This window comes from Phaenicophaeus curvirostris, chromosome 1 (assembly GCF_032191515.1).
Source record: "Phaenicophaeus curvirostris isolate KB17595 chromosome 1, BPBGC_Pcur_1.0, whole genome shotgun sequence".
Taxonomy (NCBI): Eukaryota; Metazoa; Chordata; class Aves; order Cuculiformes; family Cuculidae; genus Phaenicophaeus; species Phaenicophaeus curvirostris.
The window spans coordinates 201,204,934-201,225,146 of NC_091392.1; the positions used below are offsets into that span (position 1 = coordinate 201,204,934).

At 42.2% G+C, this 20,213-nt stretch overlaps 1 protein-coding gene across 1 annotated transcript in view; it reads right to left on the reverse strand.

Annotated features, from left to right (window-relative positions):
• Positions 1-1,245: 1,245 nt before the first annotated feature.
• The window catches only part of FGF9 (fibroblast growth factor 9), a 30,948-nt gene continuing 11,980 nt past the window's right edge, over positions 1,246-20,213 (reverse strand). The window contains exon 3 of the mRNA XM_069883550.1: positions 1,246-4,787. Coding sequence (XP_069739651.1) covers positions 4,542-4,787 — 246 coding nt within the window. The 3' untranslated portion in view covers positions 1,246-4,541. The remainder of the gene's footprint in view (positions 4,788-20,213) is intronic.

Genomic DNA, 20,213 nt, shown 5'->3' on the forward strand with positions numbered 1-20,213 from the left:
AGAAAATGAGTTTTTACTGCTGGTACCTATTTAGTGGCCAGATGGCAAAACCACCTTCTAGTGTTATGGTAAGGTGAAAGATAATGCCAAGACAGGACAGGATTTACCTGTGAGCAACCCACGGAGAGTGGTAACAGTTTAAGAACACAGGTGAAGGTTTGGAAAATTGAATTCTGGTTTCCATTCTCAGATCGATAAACGATATGCCATGCATTAAAAAATATTGAGGACAATTTTGTTCGTTATTTCTTCCCCCAGACTCCCTACCTCCAAATACAGCTGACTACGCATACACAGCTACATTAGCAGGGGCTGAGTTTCCAAGAATTCATCAAAATTTCCAAGAATCTGGAACCTCACACTTCTGCAAAACAAAGTGCGGTTGTGAGGAGCCTGGCCATATCCCCATCTCCGTGTTTGCTAACATACCTCACAGGGACCTTGTAAGAATTCACTAGCTGGGACAGTTCATGCAAAAAGGTATTCGGCATGGCTCACAGCCCATCTATTTCTGCTCCTATAAACATGAGTAACAGAGCTGAGCCTTATATTTACTTCTTGATACAAGTGTATGCAGAGCAGAGCATAAGCTCTGAAGATGATTCAAGGGACTCTGAAAGACATGCTGTAGGTGCATCTCCTCTTACTTCCTGACAAATTCTGTCTCCAAAGAAACTTAGAAACTGCCTTAGTAGCAGTGTCTTTAATTTCCTCCTATTTGTATGTTTGCTAGATACACATCTATCTTTTCCACAGGGATAATAGCAATGCTTGACTTTTTACACCAGAGAGACCCATCTCCAGTCTCCAGACATTACACACAGTCATTTATGAAAGCCTTCCTTTTTTCCTTCCAGTTGTCAGGCAGTTTAAGTTCTGCACCAGCTGGTGACAAGTTAAGACAATTTTCCTCTGATTTTCCTCTTTCCACCCTCTGCACTGCCCAGCTCTGCTAGGTTTCATCCACCTCGCTTAATGTAGAGAGTGTTGCCTGACACATTACTCAAAAGCAGCCCACACAATAACATTGCTCTGGATCTCCATCACCTTCTTGCCCATGCTGCTTTCCCAGACAGACTTGCTTCAGGTGAAATGCAAATACAATTCTTGCCAAAAAGATATCCCCCAGCTTTTTCCACTTTAGCAGAAAGACATAGAAAATACTGCTGGTTTTGGTGTTCCTGGAATTTTCTCACACCCTTTCTAGGAATAAGAAAGGGCATCTTTTTGCAAACCCATTACTACACACGTGCATGGTTATAAGAAAATGCTCTGAAGGGACATTAGGTAAATTATATCAATTTTCATAGTTCTATAGCAATGTATTTATACAAATTACAGTATTCTGTATGTATTTACACACTGTTACAGAATATCAAGTAAATAACACCAATTGTTCTTTTTTTTCCTCAGATTTCCCTCAAGTGAATTTTAGTGCTCAAGAAAGGTGCCAGATGGACAGCACTAGAAAATAGAGACTTCTCTTTGTCCACAGCACAGGAGGAGCTGCTCTGCAAGCCTCCCCACTTTGCTATGTCAGCTCTCTCCAGCCCTGTTTTAGCAGGATCACATAAGGATGAGGAAGGCATCCCTACCCCTGCACACCTTGGCAAAGGCGCTAAGCAGCGCTCCGGTGATGATGGTTTTACCCATCCCCCGCCAGAGCACAAATAGAAATGATTCATTTTACACAAGTGACTGAACAGAATCTGTTGTTCGCTACCCGAAAGAGGCCGAATTCGACCCAGTGAACCTGCAGGGAGTGGCAAACTGCCAAATCCTGGACCATCCAGTCTCACAATAATGCCTATGTTAAATTACACATTTCTATATTTACATAAAGCCAGTATTTACACACCATTATGGGTTATTTGAGTAAATCGGTTACAGTTTATTTATATGGACTACCATAAACTCATAACATTTTTCTTGGGTTTAATCCTTTCTTTAGAAAAATACAAAAAAATAAATAAATAAAACGTTAGCTAGTAGTAATGACTTGCCTATGACTAAAAAACCAAGTCAATTTAACATTAAGATTCAAACCGTGGCCTAGTATTGTGGCCTCAACTCATAGTATTTTCAAGCTTTGCAATTAATTTCCTGGTGTATGTGTCAGATTTATCAAAAAAGCAGAGTTGTAACTTCCCTGCCTTGCAGTAAGATTTATCTGGTTAACACAGAGCAATGAACTCTAATCCTCTCCAGAAGCTCATTTTCCTGTCCTACAGTCCAGCACAGCCTTACATCACCTGGACTGAGCGATTCAGCACCCAGTTAACCCACAACAGCAAAACTGCCTGCAGGTCTCAGCAACTCCAAAGGGTTAAAAGCAAACACGTGGGCTGCAGGCAAAGGCTTCAAATTCCCAGGCAATAATAGTCTCTAGACAAGTATGTCTAACTGTACCCTATAACTCAACTAACGCAATTTACATATCTTTATCATTCAAAAACTGTTATAATAAAATGCCAAATTCTATCCAAGATTATTGATATCACCAGTTGAGACATGGACCCTCCTGCCTGTGTCAGTACAGAAGTCACATTCATTCAGGACACCAAGTCAGAGATTATTCCAGAACAGAATTAGGTTTCAAATCATATATATCACATGGACAAGAGTGACTTAAAGCAAAAATTACTTAATTTCAAATAGGCTAAAAACTTATGCCTAGCTTCTCTAACGTATGTCAGTGCTTAGCCTCCGTGCCTCTGTGGACGATCAGGGGTGTTGGGACCAGCCACGCTCCCAACAGATCCAACAGCAAAGGTTACACTCAACTTAATGGCATTGGATTCAGATCCTACGGGACACAACAACTAGAAAATGCATTTGTCATATGGACCTTTAGTGATTTTTCTCTTTATTTTTCCTTCAGGGCACTGGGGAAAAAAATACCTCTTCCTAAGTGTTAGTTCCCAAGTGGTAACTGCTAATCAACCTGTTCATGTGCTTAACATAAAACACTACAACTCCTTAATTATTACATTCTGTCAGCTCACTAACAGTTCATGAATATTTGAGCGTATTTTAGGAAAAAAAAAAAAAACAAGTTTAATACTGTCCCCCTCATTGTCATTATTGATAGAGATTTATTAGTTTCATTTTGCAAGTTTTACTTTAGGAAGGGTGCTATATCATGTATTATGACAGTTCACACTGAAAGCAATTTTCCATAAAAGATGTTACAATGACCCCTATGGAACTCGTATAATTTCATAGTAGATAGTCAAGTGCACAAATAAACATTGTTTACAAGAGTGATCCTGTTAACCTGGTTCTTGCCCTCTGAAACCATTATGTGCTTTTTGTGGAACCTTAAAGTTAGTACAATTGTTGATACTACTTATGTTGTTTCTGGCATTCTGCTTCAGGAAAGAAAAAAAAAAAAGCATATTTATCATTTAGCTTTGGTATAATCTGCAATAGGTTTTAACAAGTAGAATATATTCCAACCCCTATATTTTCCACAGCTGTGAAGTTTACAAGGATGTAAGAAGTCACTTTTTCAGAGAGGAAATATTACAGACACAGAAAGTTGAAGACCCAGTTTTGTCTTTAATCCTCTGGGGGTAAGCTATGAAACAAGCAGTCAGAAGAGTGAGGACTCAGTGTCATGAGTGGTGTGCATACTTGTACAATAATACGGGAACAAAAGAGATTGTCACCTTTAGTACATGAGGGTCACTAGAATTTATTATTATTATTATTATTATTACCTTTTTATTGTTTGTTTTGCTTTTTTTTATCCATGCACCTTTATATTTACTTGCATGAATTTACCACAGGTTCATAGTGGCCTTTGCCATTGTAATGCTTACAGAGCCTAAAGCTTCCAAAATGCCTATCTGGCCTGTACATATTTCATTAAAAATAAACTCTATATAATAAATAAATATATAAAATAAATAAAATGTTGCCTTTGGAATTTCTATAAATAAATTTAACTTTTTATTTTTATTTTTTTACTAAGAGGTCTTTGCTTTAAACTCAGTGGGATGAGACCCAGAGAGCAATTAACTGAAAAGTCTCTTGTTTAAGTAAGACTGCACCCTCCATGCCTTTGTAAATGCAGCGTACACTTGAGCAGGCCACCAGCCAAAAATCCTGATGAATCAAAGTATGGCAGCTATGCTGATATATGACGAAGTACAACTGATCAAAAATTTAAAAGCGTGTCTATTCCCCTGCATGCATCAGGCCTTCCTCCTCCTCCTCCTCCCGTCAGCTCCTCTCTCGCGCACTCTCATTCCCATTCATCCTCCCTTTCTCTCTCTCTCTCTCTCACACTCACTCTCTCGCGCTCCCTCTCGTACTAAATCAAGCGAGTGGGCATAGGCTCTCCTCCAGGAGGACAAACCTTTAAGTGCAGAACAAAATCAGCATGTTCCATCCAAGCCTCCATCATACATTATGCATGCGACAAAGTTTGGCAACAGTGGAGCTGATGTGATGACACAGCTAATCAATAAGAACCCACCGCATGAAACCTTTATAGTGGTTACTTTTTAAGGGCTCAAGTGAAGGTATTGTCTTTGTCAACTTTGGCTTAGAATATCCTTATATAGTTCCGGTACTTTCTCAGGGTCCACTGGTCTAGGTAAAAAATGTGTAAATTTTTGATGCCGTTTAGTCCTAGTCCCTTCTCTTGGAGTCCCATCTTTATTTAATGCAACGTAGTATCGTCTTCCAGTGTCCACGTGTTTATAAAGATTTGATGAATATGTGTTATACCAGTTTTCTTCAAACTGCTCTCTGAATACACACTCCTGGGTTAATTTTTCCTATGGAAAGAAAAGAAAAAGCAGTAAGGAGATGGATAGCCATAAAAATAAGCTATTTTTAAAAGAATTACTATTTTCACAGCTTGAAACCAGCACCTCCTTGTTCAATTCACAAAATGAGCCATTTCAGTATTCCCAGCTTTAGCTAAATAAAGCTTTATTGCTGGCATTTTCATTAAGCAGTCATGAGGGTAGATGACTGTGAAGCAAAACTGATTCTCCAAAAGCCTCATTGCCCAAATCAAAACAGCAACAGCAAAACTGGAAATAGATATTTTAATTTCTGATCATTCCTATACAGCTCACAAGAAGTTACTGGACTTGTATAACTAATTACTTCAATTGTGAGTGCAGGCATTCAAACAGACATCAATAAAGAAAACTAGAACTGTTTCGCAGTGCTGTAATACAATTTAGGGCCCTAAAATTTCTTTTCATTGCACGCAGAACTCAATACATTTCATTAATTCAAAAAAGATACAATTTACTACCCTTTGTTTGGTTTATTATTTGTACCACAGAAGCACAATCCAAGAAAGCTTCGAACAGGAGGACAAATCCCACACTCTAAGATGAAGTTAGGTGAGGAAATTCCTCCAGGCTTGCTTTATTAGGGTTGCCCTCATGTCCCGTCCTAGTGATGGGACTCACTGAAGACATCAACCATTCATCAGATACCTTTGCCACAGACTCCTGCTCCTTCCAGTTCACCCACTTATTCAGTCTGTGTGTACCCTTCCACACCTTTTTGGTCTGAATAGATGGGGTTTGCTTAAAAAGCAGCCACCTGATAACCGGATTCATTTTAGGAAGGACTCTTACAAGTGACTGAGCAAGGTGACTGGAAAAAAACAGTGCTGAGCTCTAGCATGGAAGAGCTGTTGGAAAGCTGGGAAAAAATAAGCTTGTAAATAGACTTTTCAGCTAGTACAAAAAATATAATAATGATAACTTAATACATTTTTTTGTAACAAGAGTTCTCACCTGAATAGCAGTCACATCAACCAAACTCAGCTTCCAGCTAAGGATCAGTTTCTAATTATTACAAAGCTCCACACAACGCAGACTTCTGTGCATGTGTGTTTCAGACAACAAATCTTAAAACAGTCCTTTTAGATAGATACACAGGGAAGGGAAAAAGTACACCAAGACCCAGGTGCTGCAAAGCCTTTACACCCCCCAAGCCATAAATGTGTGCCTGTACACAACTAAGGACCCACAGCTCAAGAAGCACCACGCATGGCTTAACCCAGGAGCTTCTCAAAACCCACCATGACCAGAAACTTGTGTCTTGTCCTGGGGCCACCTCTTCTGCTCAGGAGTCAGTTCACAACCCTTTCGCAGAGCAATATGCTTCAGCCCAGATATATCCTCACTGCTTTGCATGGCAAGGCTGGTGAAAGCTCTGCAGCCCACTAGGGTTGGGGATCGGGGTCCCAGCCAGGTCTAAGGAGCCTTACGCCCCTTACAGGAGTCACCCAGGAACCATCCCACGTGGGGAGAGAAATCCCTGCACGAGTGGGGAGAACAAGCCAGCATCCCTCTGCACTGCTACAAACTAGGTACTGGGCTGCAAAGCCAGGGTCCTTCTCAGCACCTAAAGGTTTGGCATTTGGAATTTTTTTTTAAACTCAGCCTGTGGCGAGTCCAGTAGGCAGGAAAGGCAGCAAAAAAAGCAGATCCTGACTTTTCATTTCATGGTCACTAGGAACCTCAACACCCTTCAGGAAGGAGAAACCCCCAACAGGACCAGATTTCAGATGTCAAACACTTGGTTATTCACTACAGCAGGGCTATGTCCCTGGGTGGACTCAGGTGGCTGTGGCTCGCACAGTCCCAGGTGGAGCCTGTGGCAGAGAAAAAAGAAGGCAGTCCCATCCCTTGCAGCCTCTCCTGTGGTTCCACCAGAAGAATTCCCTCCCTGTGGGTCCAGCTGCGCAGCACAGGCAAAAACATGAGCACCTGTGCAGGTCGGGGATATATAACAATTTATTTTAGAGGTGTTTCTGAGTGTAACGATTTTTATGTGCAAAGTAGCTCAAACAGAGCAACACACTATACTGGTTATAGGAAAAAGAAAAAAAAAACTGTTTACATTAAATCCTTGTCTATGGGCCAGATCCTGCAACCTCCTATCCATAATTGCCTTGACAGGTAGAAAGTGCAGCAGCAATGAATTTTACTTGACCTCAGCAGCAGCTAAAAGTTGCACCCATTGCAGCAGTCCTCTTGTACCACCTCGGTGCACAAACTATTATAAAAACTATTCAGCTGCTATAAAGATTGTCTTTAAGTAGAGCTTTCATTAGTGTTTTCATTTTGCATGAGGTTTAAAATAATTTTGTTTGCTTTACGGCAGAAGCAGATGCTAAGGGGTGTTATAAGCCGGGTTTATACATCCGTGGGGAAAGAGAAACTAATTCAAATTGTTTTCCTTCTCTCAGAAGGCAATAGGATCACATGACAAGCACTGCAGAAGCACTCCCTGCTAAAAATAGCAACATTTTAGGGAGATATTTCAGTCCTGTCTTGTTTTCATTAATTATTCACTTCATCTGCATTTTTTTTAGCATCACCATAAATTTCTATCTTTGCAAGAACAGTACTTCCCCATGCCCTGAAGGAGAAACTTTAAAATAGCCTCTTTTTATCTGGCAGGTTTGATGGATCATGACAATGCTGCAGTGCACTTAACTAGCAGACCTTGAATAAGGGGGTTTGTATTGTACTGTGCTCTGGAGGAGTTCCATGGATTTCAAGCTTACAAATTCAGTATTTATTTTACAAGCTTATCCTGGTTTTGCTTTTTAACCTCTTAGAACACAGCTACAACTCTTTTGTCCTTCCCCAAAATTCTCAGAAAATCATGCATAGACAGCAGGAAAATAACTCAACAGGAACCTGACAGAGGAATCAGGATGCAGGTGTAGGGACACTAACAATTACACATTCAGATAAGTGAAATAATTTCCTTATAATTTCAAACTATTTCCTTCTAGGACACCTAGAAATTCTGGCTTCAGCCAGAGACTGCTGGAGTAAATTGGTGTTGGAGACTTTGAATAAGGCCCTGTAAAACCGATATCTAGTAGGATAGTCATCTATGTGAAGTCATAGAATCATTAGGTTGGAAAAGACCTTTAAGACCTTTGAGTCCAACTGTTAACTGTCAAGCCCACCACCTAACCATGAATTAGCATGACACTATTTAACACTAGTTTACACTCAGGTTCTGAGCACACACGCCTTTATTCAAGCCAGAAATGAGCATAATACAAGGGTGAGGCTGGTCCATCCTGCCGACAAGCACTTTCTTGCCTCACCAGCTCAGCATGGGAAAGTCTTTCTGAAAGCCAGCTCGCCCAGTATGGGAAGAAGATGATGTTACCTGATCACAAGTGGCTTGCATTTCCCCTTCTGGCTATGACTTTTTTAAAGTCCCTGTATGCACAGTCAAAAAGCAATATTTAGTCCTACAATTCAGCCATTTTTGCATACTTTTATTCTAGCAAATGGCTTTCCTATCATTTTTCTGTACCAATATTTCCTTCCACCATAGTTAATGTCACTAGACATCTTTGTTGAGGTCGGACACAAATACCAAACACACCCAACTCAAACAGCTGCGGAAAGTGACCCGCATTCCTGTGAAAAGAGAGGCTGCCTGCCTTGATCAAATCATTTAATTCAGGAGTCAAATAAAGAGGTGACCTCAAAATTATATAAATCAGATGTTGCGCCACATACCACATGTTTTCTATGATGACTGTTCATAGAGTATTCCACTACAAAGTGATTGATTCTCGATTTACTACATTTCCACACTTTACCTATGTTTTTTAACCTGCTATTTGACTCAGAACACCGAAATAATTGAATTGTGCAAAGATGCATACATCATAAAGGTGGAAAAACAAGGCAGATTTAATTCAGACGTCTGTTAACGCTTGGTCAGTGTTAGCAAGCCCAGAATCCCTTTCCCTTCCTACACTCTCCACCATCTAACAGGGGAGAAAGATCATTATGTTATCCTATTTCTAGGTAGATGAATTAAAAGTGAGATTGTAAACTAATAAAGTAGATAGTGACAGCCATCATAACAAAAGATTTGCCATCTTGTCTAAAAATAGATATCCCTGTGAAACAGCTAATTGGAAACAGGCAAAGTACATGTACGGTGCCCAGAGAACAGTTTCATGACTCTAAAGAATAGTAAGACATTTGTGCTGCTTAGTAGTTGGAAGTAAAGTACACGTTCCTGTATAAAATTCATCTGTGTTCTTTTTTTTTCTCTTAAATAACCTTACAGAGTTAAAACTCCAATTTATTTTGTGGCCTGACAAAAGGAAACCTTTTCAGACTGCCATTCCTGAAGTCACAACAAATACATTTCATGTCTATTTGGTTTAATGCCACATATAGTTTTCCCTTGCACAAACTGCTGCACTAATTCAAGACACTTCACAAGAAAAAAACCTGATCCAGAAGTTCAAACAACTATTAACAAGCACACCTGATATAGTCAGCATTTCCTACATACCTGCTGCATGTTATCACCGGGTTAATCCACCCTGTGGTAATAAAATCATGTTTAAATACATAGTCTCTCATATAAGTTCACGAACATCCCTCATTATGACTATATGACGTTAACAAAAATCTTTATATACAGTGAAGAGAAACAACAAAAACCCTGTTCTCTTCCGAAGTGGTTTTCTTTGCTGTTCTACCTACAAACACAGATATTTTACATGCAGTTGGCCCTTCCCATGCTGTAATGCAAACAGAGTCTACAACATACCACATTCTGCTAATAATTAACACTCATCCAGAGTTGTCATAAATAAAAGTCTAATTTAGCATTTATTGTAGTGTTGTCTGATCTCCCATGCTACGCCTGTTAGTCTCTGGCTGGGTAGACAAGGTCCAGCCACAACGAGAAGCCAAATACCAGTGTCCGAGCAGCGCTGCTTTCCTTTCCAAGTTAGGCAGCAGTGCAAGGCAAGCCATGCACATAGAGCATCTAACTTTGTGAGCACCACAGAGATTTTTTTTGTACAGTTTCACCAAGCAATGTTTTTTTTTTCAAAATTCTTCGTTAAATAATTTGAGGAAATATGGAAAAAAAAAAAGAAGAAAAAAAAAACAAGTCTGCCAAAAGGACTAGTTGAGTGCTTTTTTGTGTTTGTGTCAGTGCTTCTCCACGACCATTTCAGAAAGACAGCAGGAAACCTTGCAAGGCCAGAAGAGAGACCAAGCAAACAGCCAGGCAGCCACACTGCCACTCACACGCATTTCATATTCCATGGCACTTTTTACAAGATGAGGGAAATTAGGCAAGGTGTCCTGGCAAAAACACAGTTGGGCAATTGCATTTTCCCTGCTTGAGATCACCTTGTAATTTTACAGGGATGAAGTATTCATCTTAGTTTCTCCTTCTAAACTTCCAAATAATTTGTATAATTTTTTTATTATAAAGAAATCTCCACTTTCTGAAAAAAAGAAGTGTGACTGTTTGCTACTGCTGCCATCAAGCAGTTACGAGAGTGCTTAAAGATCAATATCTTTCATACAAAAAGCCTGTAAAGTTCCCAAGACCCAGGAGAACCTGGTCCTCTTGGGAGCATTATTATCAAAAGCCACGATAGCTACACAGATAGAGACACCACGGTGCTTCTGCTCACTGATGAAGGTGACAGAAAAGCAAAGCATCTTGAACAAAGCAAGCAGACTCCAGAATCAACAATAAAACTTATCAACAATAAAAAAAAAACAAAAATAAAAATGGGGTTGTTTAGCCTGGAGAAGAGGAGGCTGAGGGGAGACCTCATTGCTCTCTACAACTACCTGAAAGGAGGTTGTAGAGAGGAGGGTGCTGGCCTCTTCTCCCAAGTGACAGGGGACAGGACAAGAGGGAATGGCCTCAAGCTCCGCCAGGGGAGGTTTAGGTTGGACATTAGGAAAAAATTTTTCACAGAAAGGGTCATTGGGCACTGGAACAGGCTGCCCAGGGAGGGGGTTGAGTCACCTTCCCTGGAGGTGTTTAAGGCACGGGTGGACGAGGTGCTGAGGCGCATGGTTTAGTGTTTGATAGGAATGGTTGGACTCGATGATCCGATGGGTCTCTTCCAACCTGGTTATTCTGTGATTCTATGAAAACCACAGGAGACTGTCAGTGCAGCAGGGGTTTTGTGGCTTCTCCCTTTGCCCCATTGCCCCTCTCTTCCCGCTCCCTCACTCTCCACATCACCATGGGTCTCCTCCAGAGGGACCAGAGTGGCACGCAACACTACGCTCTCCCAGGGCTGTTTACAGAGCTTTTCTGACATGAGCTGCAGGAGGATGAGATGCCAATTATGCCTCCATCCACTCCTGCCGCTGCCAAGTCCACAACTTTTGCTTTTACCAATAGCCACTCCTTTGAGGTTTCAAGTTTGCAGCATCTGTCAAGCTTCAAGCACACCCTCCCCGGACGTGAAATCATTATAGGAAGAGCCACCCCACTGTGCCCCACTGGCATCTGCCAGCACAGGCTGCCTACCAGAAGACATGCTTCTGGCCATGAAGGTTTGATTCAGATCTGCCAAGTGCATTAGATGAAAATTAATTTCCACCTAAACACACACCCAGGGTCTGCTCGTGCTGCTGCTGGAAGTCATAACAAAGCTCCAGGGACAGGCCTTGGGCCACATAAGCTGTCACAGTGCCATTTCTCTGGAAGCTGAGGAGCTTCCTTCTCCGTGCCACAACAAAGCAGGACAAAGTCAACTCTTAAAAAACAAACAAACAAGCAGGTGTGTTCTCCTCCCTTCCATGCCAGCAGGACCAGGCCCACACTGTGTCATTAACTAGTCATACTTCTGACCTCTATTTTATTTTTGGTTTCCCTGGCACAATCAAGAACTGCAGCCATCAATGTTATCTAAGCATCTAATTCATAACGCTTGGCTGAACCCTTCCAAGAATCAGAAAGCAAGGTGGTATGCAATCTGATACAGGGCCAGAGCCAATTTTTAAAGACAGGAGAAAAGTTCCCATCAGCTTAAATGGAACTTGGATCAGGTTTGCAATGATAAAAAGGCAACAAATATTTTAAGACACTAAAAGAACCATTTCAGGCACGCTCAGATTTACTGAAAGCTGTAACTTGACCTATCCCAGCTCCCCACTCCACAAATTCTCTTCTATCAAAAGACAACGTGTATGTCAAACCAAGACTGTTATCCTACAGCTACACTCACAATCTTTAGCATGAAATACTAGTTAAGCTTTTAATCTAATAGAGACTTTTAGATAAAACACACTTTCCATAAATACAGTTAAGATGGAGCATAGCATCAAAGTGTTTTGTCAGTATTTTTTTTACTTTGTTTTATAGTTTTCTAAGCATGGAATGCTGAGTTGAAAGGCAGACCTCCTCCACCAGAAAGTGCAGCCTTTTTGCAGGGACAGCTAATCTCACACCTGAAAGACATTGCTAAGTGGGTGAACAAAAGTACTTAATCTGTGTGAGTCTCTACAGTCAGTGAGTATTGACCAAACTCCATTTATCAACCATTAGCAAAGCGCCTTATCCCTCAGCTACAAGGTGTCATCATAAAAACAGCAGAATGCTCAGGGCCCTTTATGAAACACTTTACCATGGGGACCAAATGATCGCAACACATACGTAGTGACAAAAATTTACACTATAAAAGTATTTCATATTTTATTCTTCCAGGAAGATGATTTGGTCAAGGACTAGTGAACAAAAGCTTGTCTCTATATTTTGTTATTGTTTTTATATAAAGCTACCTGCTGGGTACTAGCCCAGAGGACAGGGACATTACCTTCAACATTGCCATTCTGGATGGGGGTCATCAAACAAACAGAGCATCACAGGCTATCGCATTTTGGAAAGATCCAGTCCTCCTCGCTGAAATGCCAAAAATCCACTGGAGTCTTGGAAAACAATAAATTTGCCAGAGAGATTTTAAAATCTACAGTGCTTTGGTGGGCAGTACAGCAAAGGGTTTATACTCTAAGATTTTTACCCAACAGAACTCAATTGCATGTGCAGGTTAAGTTGTTAAAAGGCCTAATCTTTAAAATTCCCACCAATTTAGGACAGAAAGGAAGGCCAGAATTTCAAAGAGCTGCTGCAGATGAAACAATGTCACATTTGCCCTTTGAGACAGCAGAGCTCCTCCATTGGCAAACATTTCTCGTAAGCAGCCTCTCTAGAGATGACTCTTTGGACACTTCCCCCATTCCTTTTCCCAGCAGCAGTCCCACCATAAAATCATGGATCTAGTTACATAATTTTTAGTGTTTCACTTTCTGAATAGGACAAAAAAGGTATCCCTAAAATTTCTCAGAGAATCCACATATCTGCTACTCCCTGACAGGTTCTCAGTGATACAGCTGACCCAGCCTTTGGGAGACGCTGGGGAAAGTCAGGTGGCTCTGCTCCTCTGTGAGCCCCCAACTCCTCACATACACACGCAGTGGACCCATCTTTCAATGGGTCCAACTTTAGCTACACAGTTAATTTCAGCTTTGATGAAAGAAGTCGTCAATCTGTCTAAACAAAAAAATTGATTTATAAAAACAACTTCAACAGAACTGGTGATTGAAGAGATCAGAGAACAGGCAGTTGGTCTACCAGGTACCAGCAGCACATGGACCTTCCAAAGAACTAAGATTTTTAAAATATAAAGAAAAAAAATACTGATGATTTTGTGTAACCTTTACAACACTTGTATATTCTAAAATGACTTAAAGGAGTTTCCTAAGCCTTCCCCTGTAAGTTTCCTGTTCTGAGTCCAGTTTATACACTAGATGCTGTCCTAACAAAGGCATCAGCAGGCCAAAATCTCCCTTGCTATGCAAAAGCAATAAACATTTACGTGTTAAAAGACTGTTGCAGACTCTCACAGGCAGGAACCCTGTCTAGATTTAAGTTTTTAAAATTATGAATACAGTAGAGCTCTTATCTTGATCAGGATCTGCTGACACAACCATAAAATTAATTGGTGGTTTTACAGGAGCAAGTCCAATCCTGATTCCATTGAAGTCAATGGTATTTCAACCATAATAGAATCAAGTCAAAATTTCTCCTGAGTCACGGTTGCCTCCATAATTGTGTTAAATTTAAGAGTAAAGTTTAGCAGATTAAAGATGCACAGCCTGGGCCAGACCTCAAAAGTATGCAGCATCCACACCAGAAGCCAAGCTTTTCCTCAGCAGCAGTTGTGGAACATGAATTTAAAATCTGATCTTCAAATCAAACTTAATGGCTGAAGCCTGCCTTTATAAAAGGAATTAAAAAGAAACCAAAGGGCTTTATGAAAGGGGGGGGAAATGGATTTGCACTGTAACAAGCTTTATTTCTCCAGCTTTCTGAATGTGACACAAATGATCTGCGTTACTGCACATCACCAAATTAGCCTGAGCACATTCAAACTGCAGAGCAAATCTCAACCTAGACAAAATCCCTAATGAAGTCCCTGCAGGGCAGACTTCTGCTACTCTGTCTTTGATAATGATGAATGGTAAAGTGGGAGAGAGTGCCACATTCACATCCCACTGGCTCCTGAGTCAGAAACAGAGCACATCAGATCTTTATCTGATGCAGCGAATAATCCCCAAGCATATCTCAGTATGTTACTGCTGCTGATGCTCTTTTAGCATGTCACTTCAACATATAATATTCTCTGATCAACTGAAGACGCTGAACCTTTTCACACATCCACATCATTCACACAGCTGGCTCCTGGAACGTTCAGGGCTGCAGCGTCTGCAGAGCTACACAACTGCAAAGAAGTGAACCCGAAGACATTCAAACTGAACATGGCTTCTGCTTGCTTGCTGGGTAGGATTTGGGTTTGTGATGCAGTTATGCCACTCTAACAGCATGGTCCCAACCCCTCTCCCATCCCGCGCCGCAGTGGATTCCCCCAGCAGTGCCTGCAACAGGCAACAAGCCAGTTCAGGGAGCTAAAGCAGCAGAGAAGCAACCACACACACACACATAAAAAAAAAAAAAAAACAAAAAAACTTTATCATGAGGCTTTAGATCCCTAAATTAGCCTTCTGACAGATCAGATGAGTGCTGAGCGCTGGTGTCGCAGAAAGGAAGGAAGCAGAAGCACGTAGCAGAGGCAGGGAACCAGGACTGTCCTTTCTAGAATGGGGTTTCTGCAAGGTCTTAGGTCACCTTGGCTGGCTCCTCAGGCAGCATCTCTAATCCCCTATAAGAATACAGAATTCCAGACTTCCTTCATTAGAGGAAAGCAAATCATTCCATTAAAGTTTGAGTAGGATCTTGCTTTACCACAGCTCAGCTTTATACACCCGTACATACAAATACATATATCTTTAATGGAGAAGATATTCTAATATTTTCCTGTCCCACGCATGTAGTGAGAATCCAAGATCAGTGGAGAATTGCAGACCAAGGCAAAGAGATCACTGAGAGTTTACTGTCATATAAAATTATCCCCAGGCCTAGTATGCATCTGGAATGAAGTCATCTGAGGAAAATCAAAGACCTGAGGAAAAGGGTAGTATCTGTCCCACAAGAAACTATTAGCAGGTGTCCCTCTTTGCTGACAGGTGGTATAATCCGTGAAACTCTGATTTAAAAACGGGCTGAAGCTTTAGTTTCAAAAGAACTGCAATAGCTGCAGTTTCTTACAGAGCTTTCTCCTGTATTGCCTGTGTTAAGCATGTGGATTCACCTATCGTTCTTCCTGAACCAGCACAGACATCTCAAAAGATCTTTCTTTACTACAGAGCTCTTTGTACCTCGCTGAGTGGGCTGTAGTTTCTGCTCCCCCTCCACCCCATGCTGGCACCCATGAGGAACGCCACTTCGCGGTACCCGGCTTTCAGCAAGCCTTCCCATGCAAATTCAAAGAAAAGCTATCCACAGTGGGGATGTAGATGAATTTGTAAATAAATCTTTCTAAGTAACTAAAGTTTCAGTGCTATTTTCACACTTATGCCTTGCACAAAGAAAATGTCCACAATTACAAAGCTGTTTCTTACTGTACTATGCAGAGAGAAAGCACTTATGCTTCATCTCCCACCTCCTTGCAAAGATTCCTTAGGCCAGCTCACTTCCCCATGATCCAAAGCTTTCCCATTATCCAGTCTAAGCTTTCTTGTGACCCTTCCAAACAAATTCATTCTTCTCCTCTATTTCAAGGACTTTTTTTTCTTTCCTCGGTGTTAAACCTCAATGTATTTACGGAGACCAAGAGCGTAACCTCTCAGTTTTCATTCTGCAGGCTAAATAAGCCAAGATCTTTAGACTCTATCATTTGATAGTCTTTTCATCCCTCTTTTCATCCCAGTAAGCCTTTTCTGCACCTGTTTCAGTTTCAATTCATCTTCTTTAACACAAGTGACCAACTGCACTTTGTATTTAGACTGGATCCTACCCGTGCTGTATGCAGTGGCACCAACAGAGCTCTCCCTGACCCCTATATGTAAACATTTTGAGTGCTTTAGGTCACCAAGCCCCTTCTGTGAGGCTGCCTTCTGTGCTGAAAATACTTCAGAAAATTGCAACAATTTCACTAACACACTACTACTTTTTTATGACAAGATGTTTCATGTCCTTAATAAAAACAGGGAATAAAACCAGCCCAAGGACTAATCCATAACAAATCCACTACTAGCTTTACTCCAGTCTAATACTTTTCAACACTCCCCACTCCTGTCTTCTCTTCAGTTTTTTCACCATCTATCCTGCAAGCCTCCTCCTAACACCCATTTTACCCACTGTAGCAAATGCTCTCCTCTGCAGGTCAAACCTCACGCAGTCCTGCAGATTAGCACAACTGCTCTTCCCATTTCTAGAAAAAGAAACATCTACCAAAAATAAAATATCAGGCTAGTCTGAAACTATCTATCCAGCTTCAGTAAACTAATCTTGTATCTGCTTCCAGGTCATCCTCTACACTTCCATTTAAAAGCATGTTCCAACACCCCGAGCACAACCAGAGCTGGACCTGTAGCCCTCCAGCTTCCTAGATCGTGCCCCTGGCTAAACACAAACCACATAGCCAGAGGTCGGCAAATGCTTGAGGATGGCAAACACGTGCATTGCCTCTGAGAGAAACAAATCCTCCCTCACCCAGGCTTGCTCCCACCTTTGCACCACATCTTGCAGTGACCTGGGGAGGGGATGCTGTGGCTGAAGACATCTCCTTCTGCTTGGCCAGATTGTTTGCCAGTTGCCTGCTTCAATTCACTAAGCTGCAACAGAAAAAGCTTGTGCCAGCAAAGAGGAGGGGATGGATAGTTGGAGGGGAAAGAGCCACGTCTTTGAGCAGTGGTGTCAGCTGCCCCTGCTCCCTTTGTCCATCATACAATAGGAAATCCCCCAGATCCATGTTACCAACACAAGGAGCCAAATTAGCAGCCATATTCAGACAATATTACATCTACCCTCCCGTCTGAATACACAGCACTGGTAGAGCTTCCTGCTCCCTTTTCATTTATAGAGGTTCTAAAGTTTTTGCCTTACATTTTAATATACATTTCATCAGGGCCCCAGTCATCTTTATTGCAGCAATTTCCATTTTATCCCTGTGCTTCTACGCCTCTAAGACACAAGCTTTTCTGCCACCTCCCCTTCTCCCATTCCCCACAGACCCACTGCCAAGCACTCAGACCTGCTGCCAAGCTCCCACAGCCTATTAGTTTCCAATCCTTCCTGGCAGTTTCACCCTTGCTGCAATACCATTTAGACAGAATTTCTGCATCTCTGACAAAGTTTCAAGTTTCCTTCACATTCAGAGCCATAAGCACCTTTTTGAACTAGTCCTCTTCAGATCTCAAAGTTTGCCCTTTCGAAGTAGCTACAGGCCCACTTCTTGCAACTCTTCTGCTTAAAGTGGATTTAACTCAGGAAAACGTAAGTCTCTGTTACAGCTAAAAAACACCACTGGGGGTTTGATCATGGAAGTGTCAGGTTTTCCTGAGTAATGCTGCTCGTGCAGGAAGCCTCACCTCTCCTCACAACTCAGCCGCCCCAGAAACTGCCCTCTCTCTCTGCACCGTTTACAACTTTTACCAAAAGGTGCTTTATTATTTCACACACAAGCAGAAGGGTGTTAACCTTGCTGCTGCATTCCTTATGCCTTTGGGGATTTGACCATTCTCAGCCTAGAAATCTGTGCCTCCACTCAGGGAAATTGCATTTAATTCTCCCCCCACAAACTGTTGTACGCTGCAACCGTCCTGTTTCCAAGCTCCCCTCAGGCACAGGTACCTGTGTGTACAGTAACAGACAGGTAATCCATATTATAAAAACCATCAATTTGAAGCATATGGAATTGCTTTAGATCGGAAGTGTTTAACAGGAAAGCGTGAATGATACTGCAGGGTAATTTATTTATCATCTGTCCTATTCTTAGATATCTATAATGACCATATACTTGACTCAAATGCTGTTCCAAACATGCACCTTCAACCTGTTTTTTTTCTTCACATTGTTTCCGTGCACCTTGACCCACCATTTGAAGGGCTGAACAATTCCCTTCCCTTATTTGCACGGGAACATAAAAGATATTTTTAGAATGCAGCAAAAGAAATCCTTACCTGCACCAAGGAATTTTCAGTGAACTATGAAAAATTGTCCCATTTTTGACAAAAAAAAATCTGTTCACCCATCTTTGTAGCTGCATAGTCCTTCCAGGACTGTGGGGACACAAACAAAAGCACAAAGCACTGCAGGTGCAGCCCTGCTGGGACAATAAAGAGGCATATCGCCACCTCCCCGCTCACTTACTGGGAAAATATGTTTCTTCAAGGACAGCACTCTCTCTCTCTCTCGCTCTCTCTTTCCTCCTCCACCCTCTTCCCAGCAGTTTTAGGAGCAAAAGGCAGGTTTAGTGTCCCAAAAACATTGGGACAAACAAGTTTCCAGTTAATTTTTTGAAGGACAGCAATTCATTACCCTGTCACAAGCAGCCCTAAATATCACTTTGCTGCATACACCCTCTAAGTCTGAAACCCAGACATGAGGAGCTTCCCTCCCTGGCTCCAGATCTGGGCTCTTCAGCTCCATCCAACCTGCTCTGTGGGCACATGAAACTTCCCCCTCTCTACCTTCCCCTCTCTTTCCAAGCATTTCTAGCTCTCTCCCCCTTCCTGAACAACTCCACCATAACCCTCCTGTCTTCCAACTCCCCCTGCACAGTTTCCCTCACAGCTGTTCCAGATCTTTCAACTCCAAATTTTCGTCCTTGAGCATCCAAACTAAGCTGCCTTTTGCCACCTGCTAAAGACATGGGGAGCATTGGAGATACTGGCATTTCATAGAGTGGTCTGGGTTGGAAGGGTTCTTCAAAGGTCATCTTATCCAGGCTCCCTGCAGTGAGCAAGGACATCTTCAACTATATCAGGTTGCTCAGAGCCCCACCAGATCTGACCTTGGGTGCTTCCACGGATGAGGAATCTATAGCCTCTCTAGGCAATATATTCCAGCATTTCACCACCCTCATCATAAAAAATTTCTTCTTTATATCTAGTATGAGAAGATGAGTGAAGCAGGTCTGTGCCCGACAGAAGGGAAGGGATGCTGGCCGTGGGATGCAGCACAGCTCTCTCCTGCAGGAAAGTCTGGTACAACGAGGGCAGCTGAGGTGAGGGTGTCCCATGGTCCTGCAATGCTTGAGGTAGCGTGGGACTTCCTCAGAGGACACCTTTCAGTGTGAACAACAGTCACCCTGTGGGTGCACATCACTGCCTGCCATGTGCACACCAACTGTTGATATTCCCAAGCACAGGGGCGCAGGGCAGCATGAAGGCGGTGATAGCCCATAAGGGGATGAAGGTCATGATCAGAAAGACCTCCCTTAGCCCATGGCAGGGCACTGAGGATCACAGCTAAGAGACATTTGCTGACACTTTTGCCACAGGTGTTGGCAAGGGCTGTTTGGCACTCAGGAAGGAAAAAGGTCTTCATGTCTCTATCCTTTGAGTCCTGTCTGTAGTTTGGATTTTTCCTCCTCTCCAGTGACAAGCACAGTAGCTGCTGTGAAATATGATGAGTCATAGCTGCTGGCTGCAAGGGAAAGGCAAGGTAAAAGGAGAGCAGGAGCAGATAGAGACACGAGGGAAAGCTGCTGTCACTAACCAACCGGCCTCTAAGTCATAGAATTATAGAACCACTAGGTTGGAAAAGACCCATCAGATCACCGAGTCCAAACATTCCTATCAATCACTAAACCATGCCCCTCAGCACCTCGTCCACCCGTCCTTTAAACACCTCCAGGGAAGGGGACTCAACCACCTCCCTGGGCAGCTTGTTCTAGTGCCCAATGACCGTTTCCGTGAAATTTTTTTTGCTAATGTCCAGCCTAAATCTCCCCTGGTGGAGCTTGAGGCCATTCCCTCTCATCCTGTCCCCTTGTCACTTGGGAGAAGAGG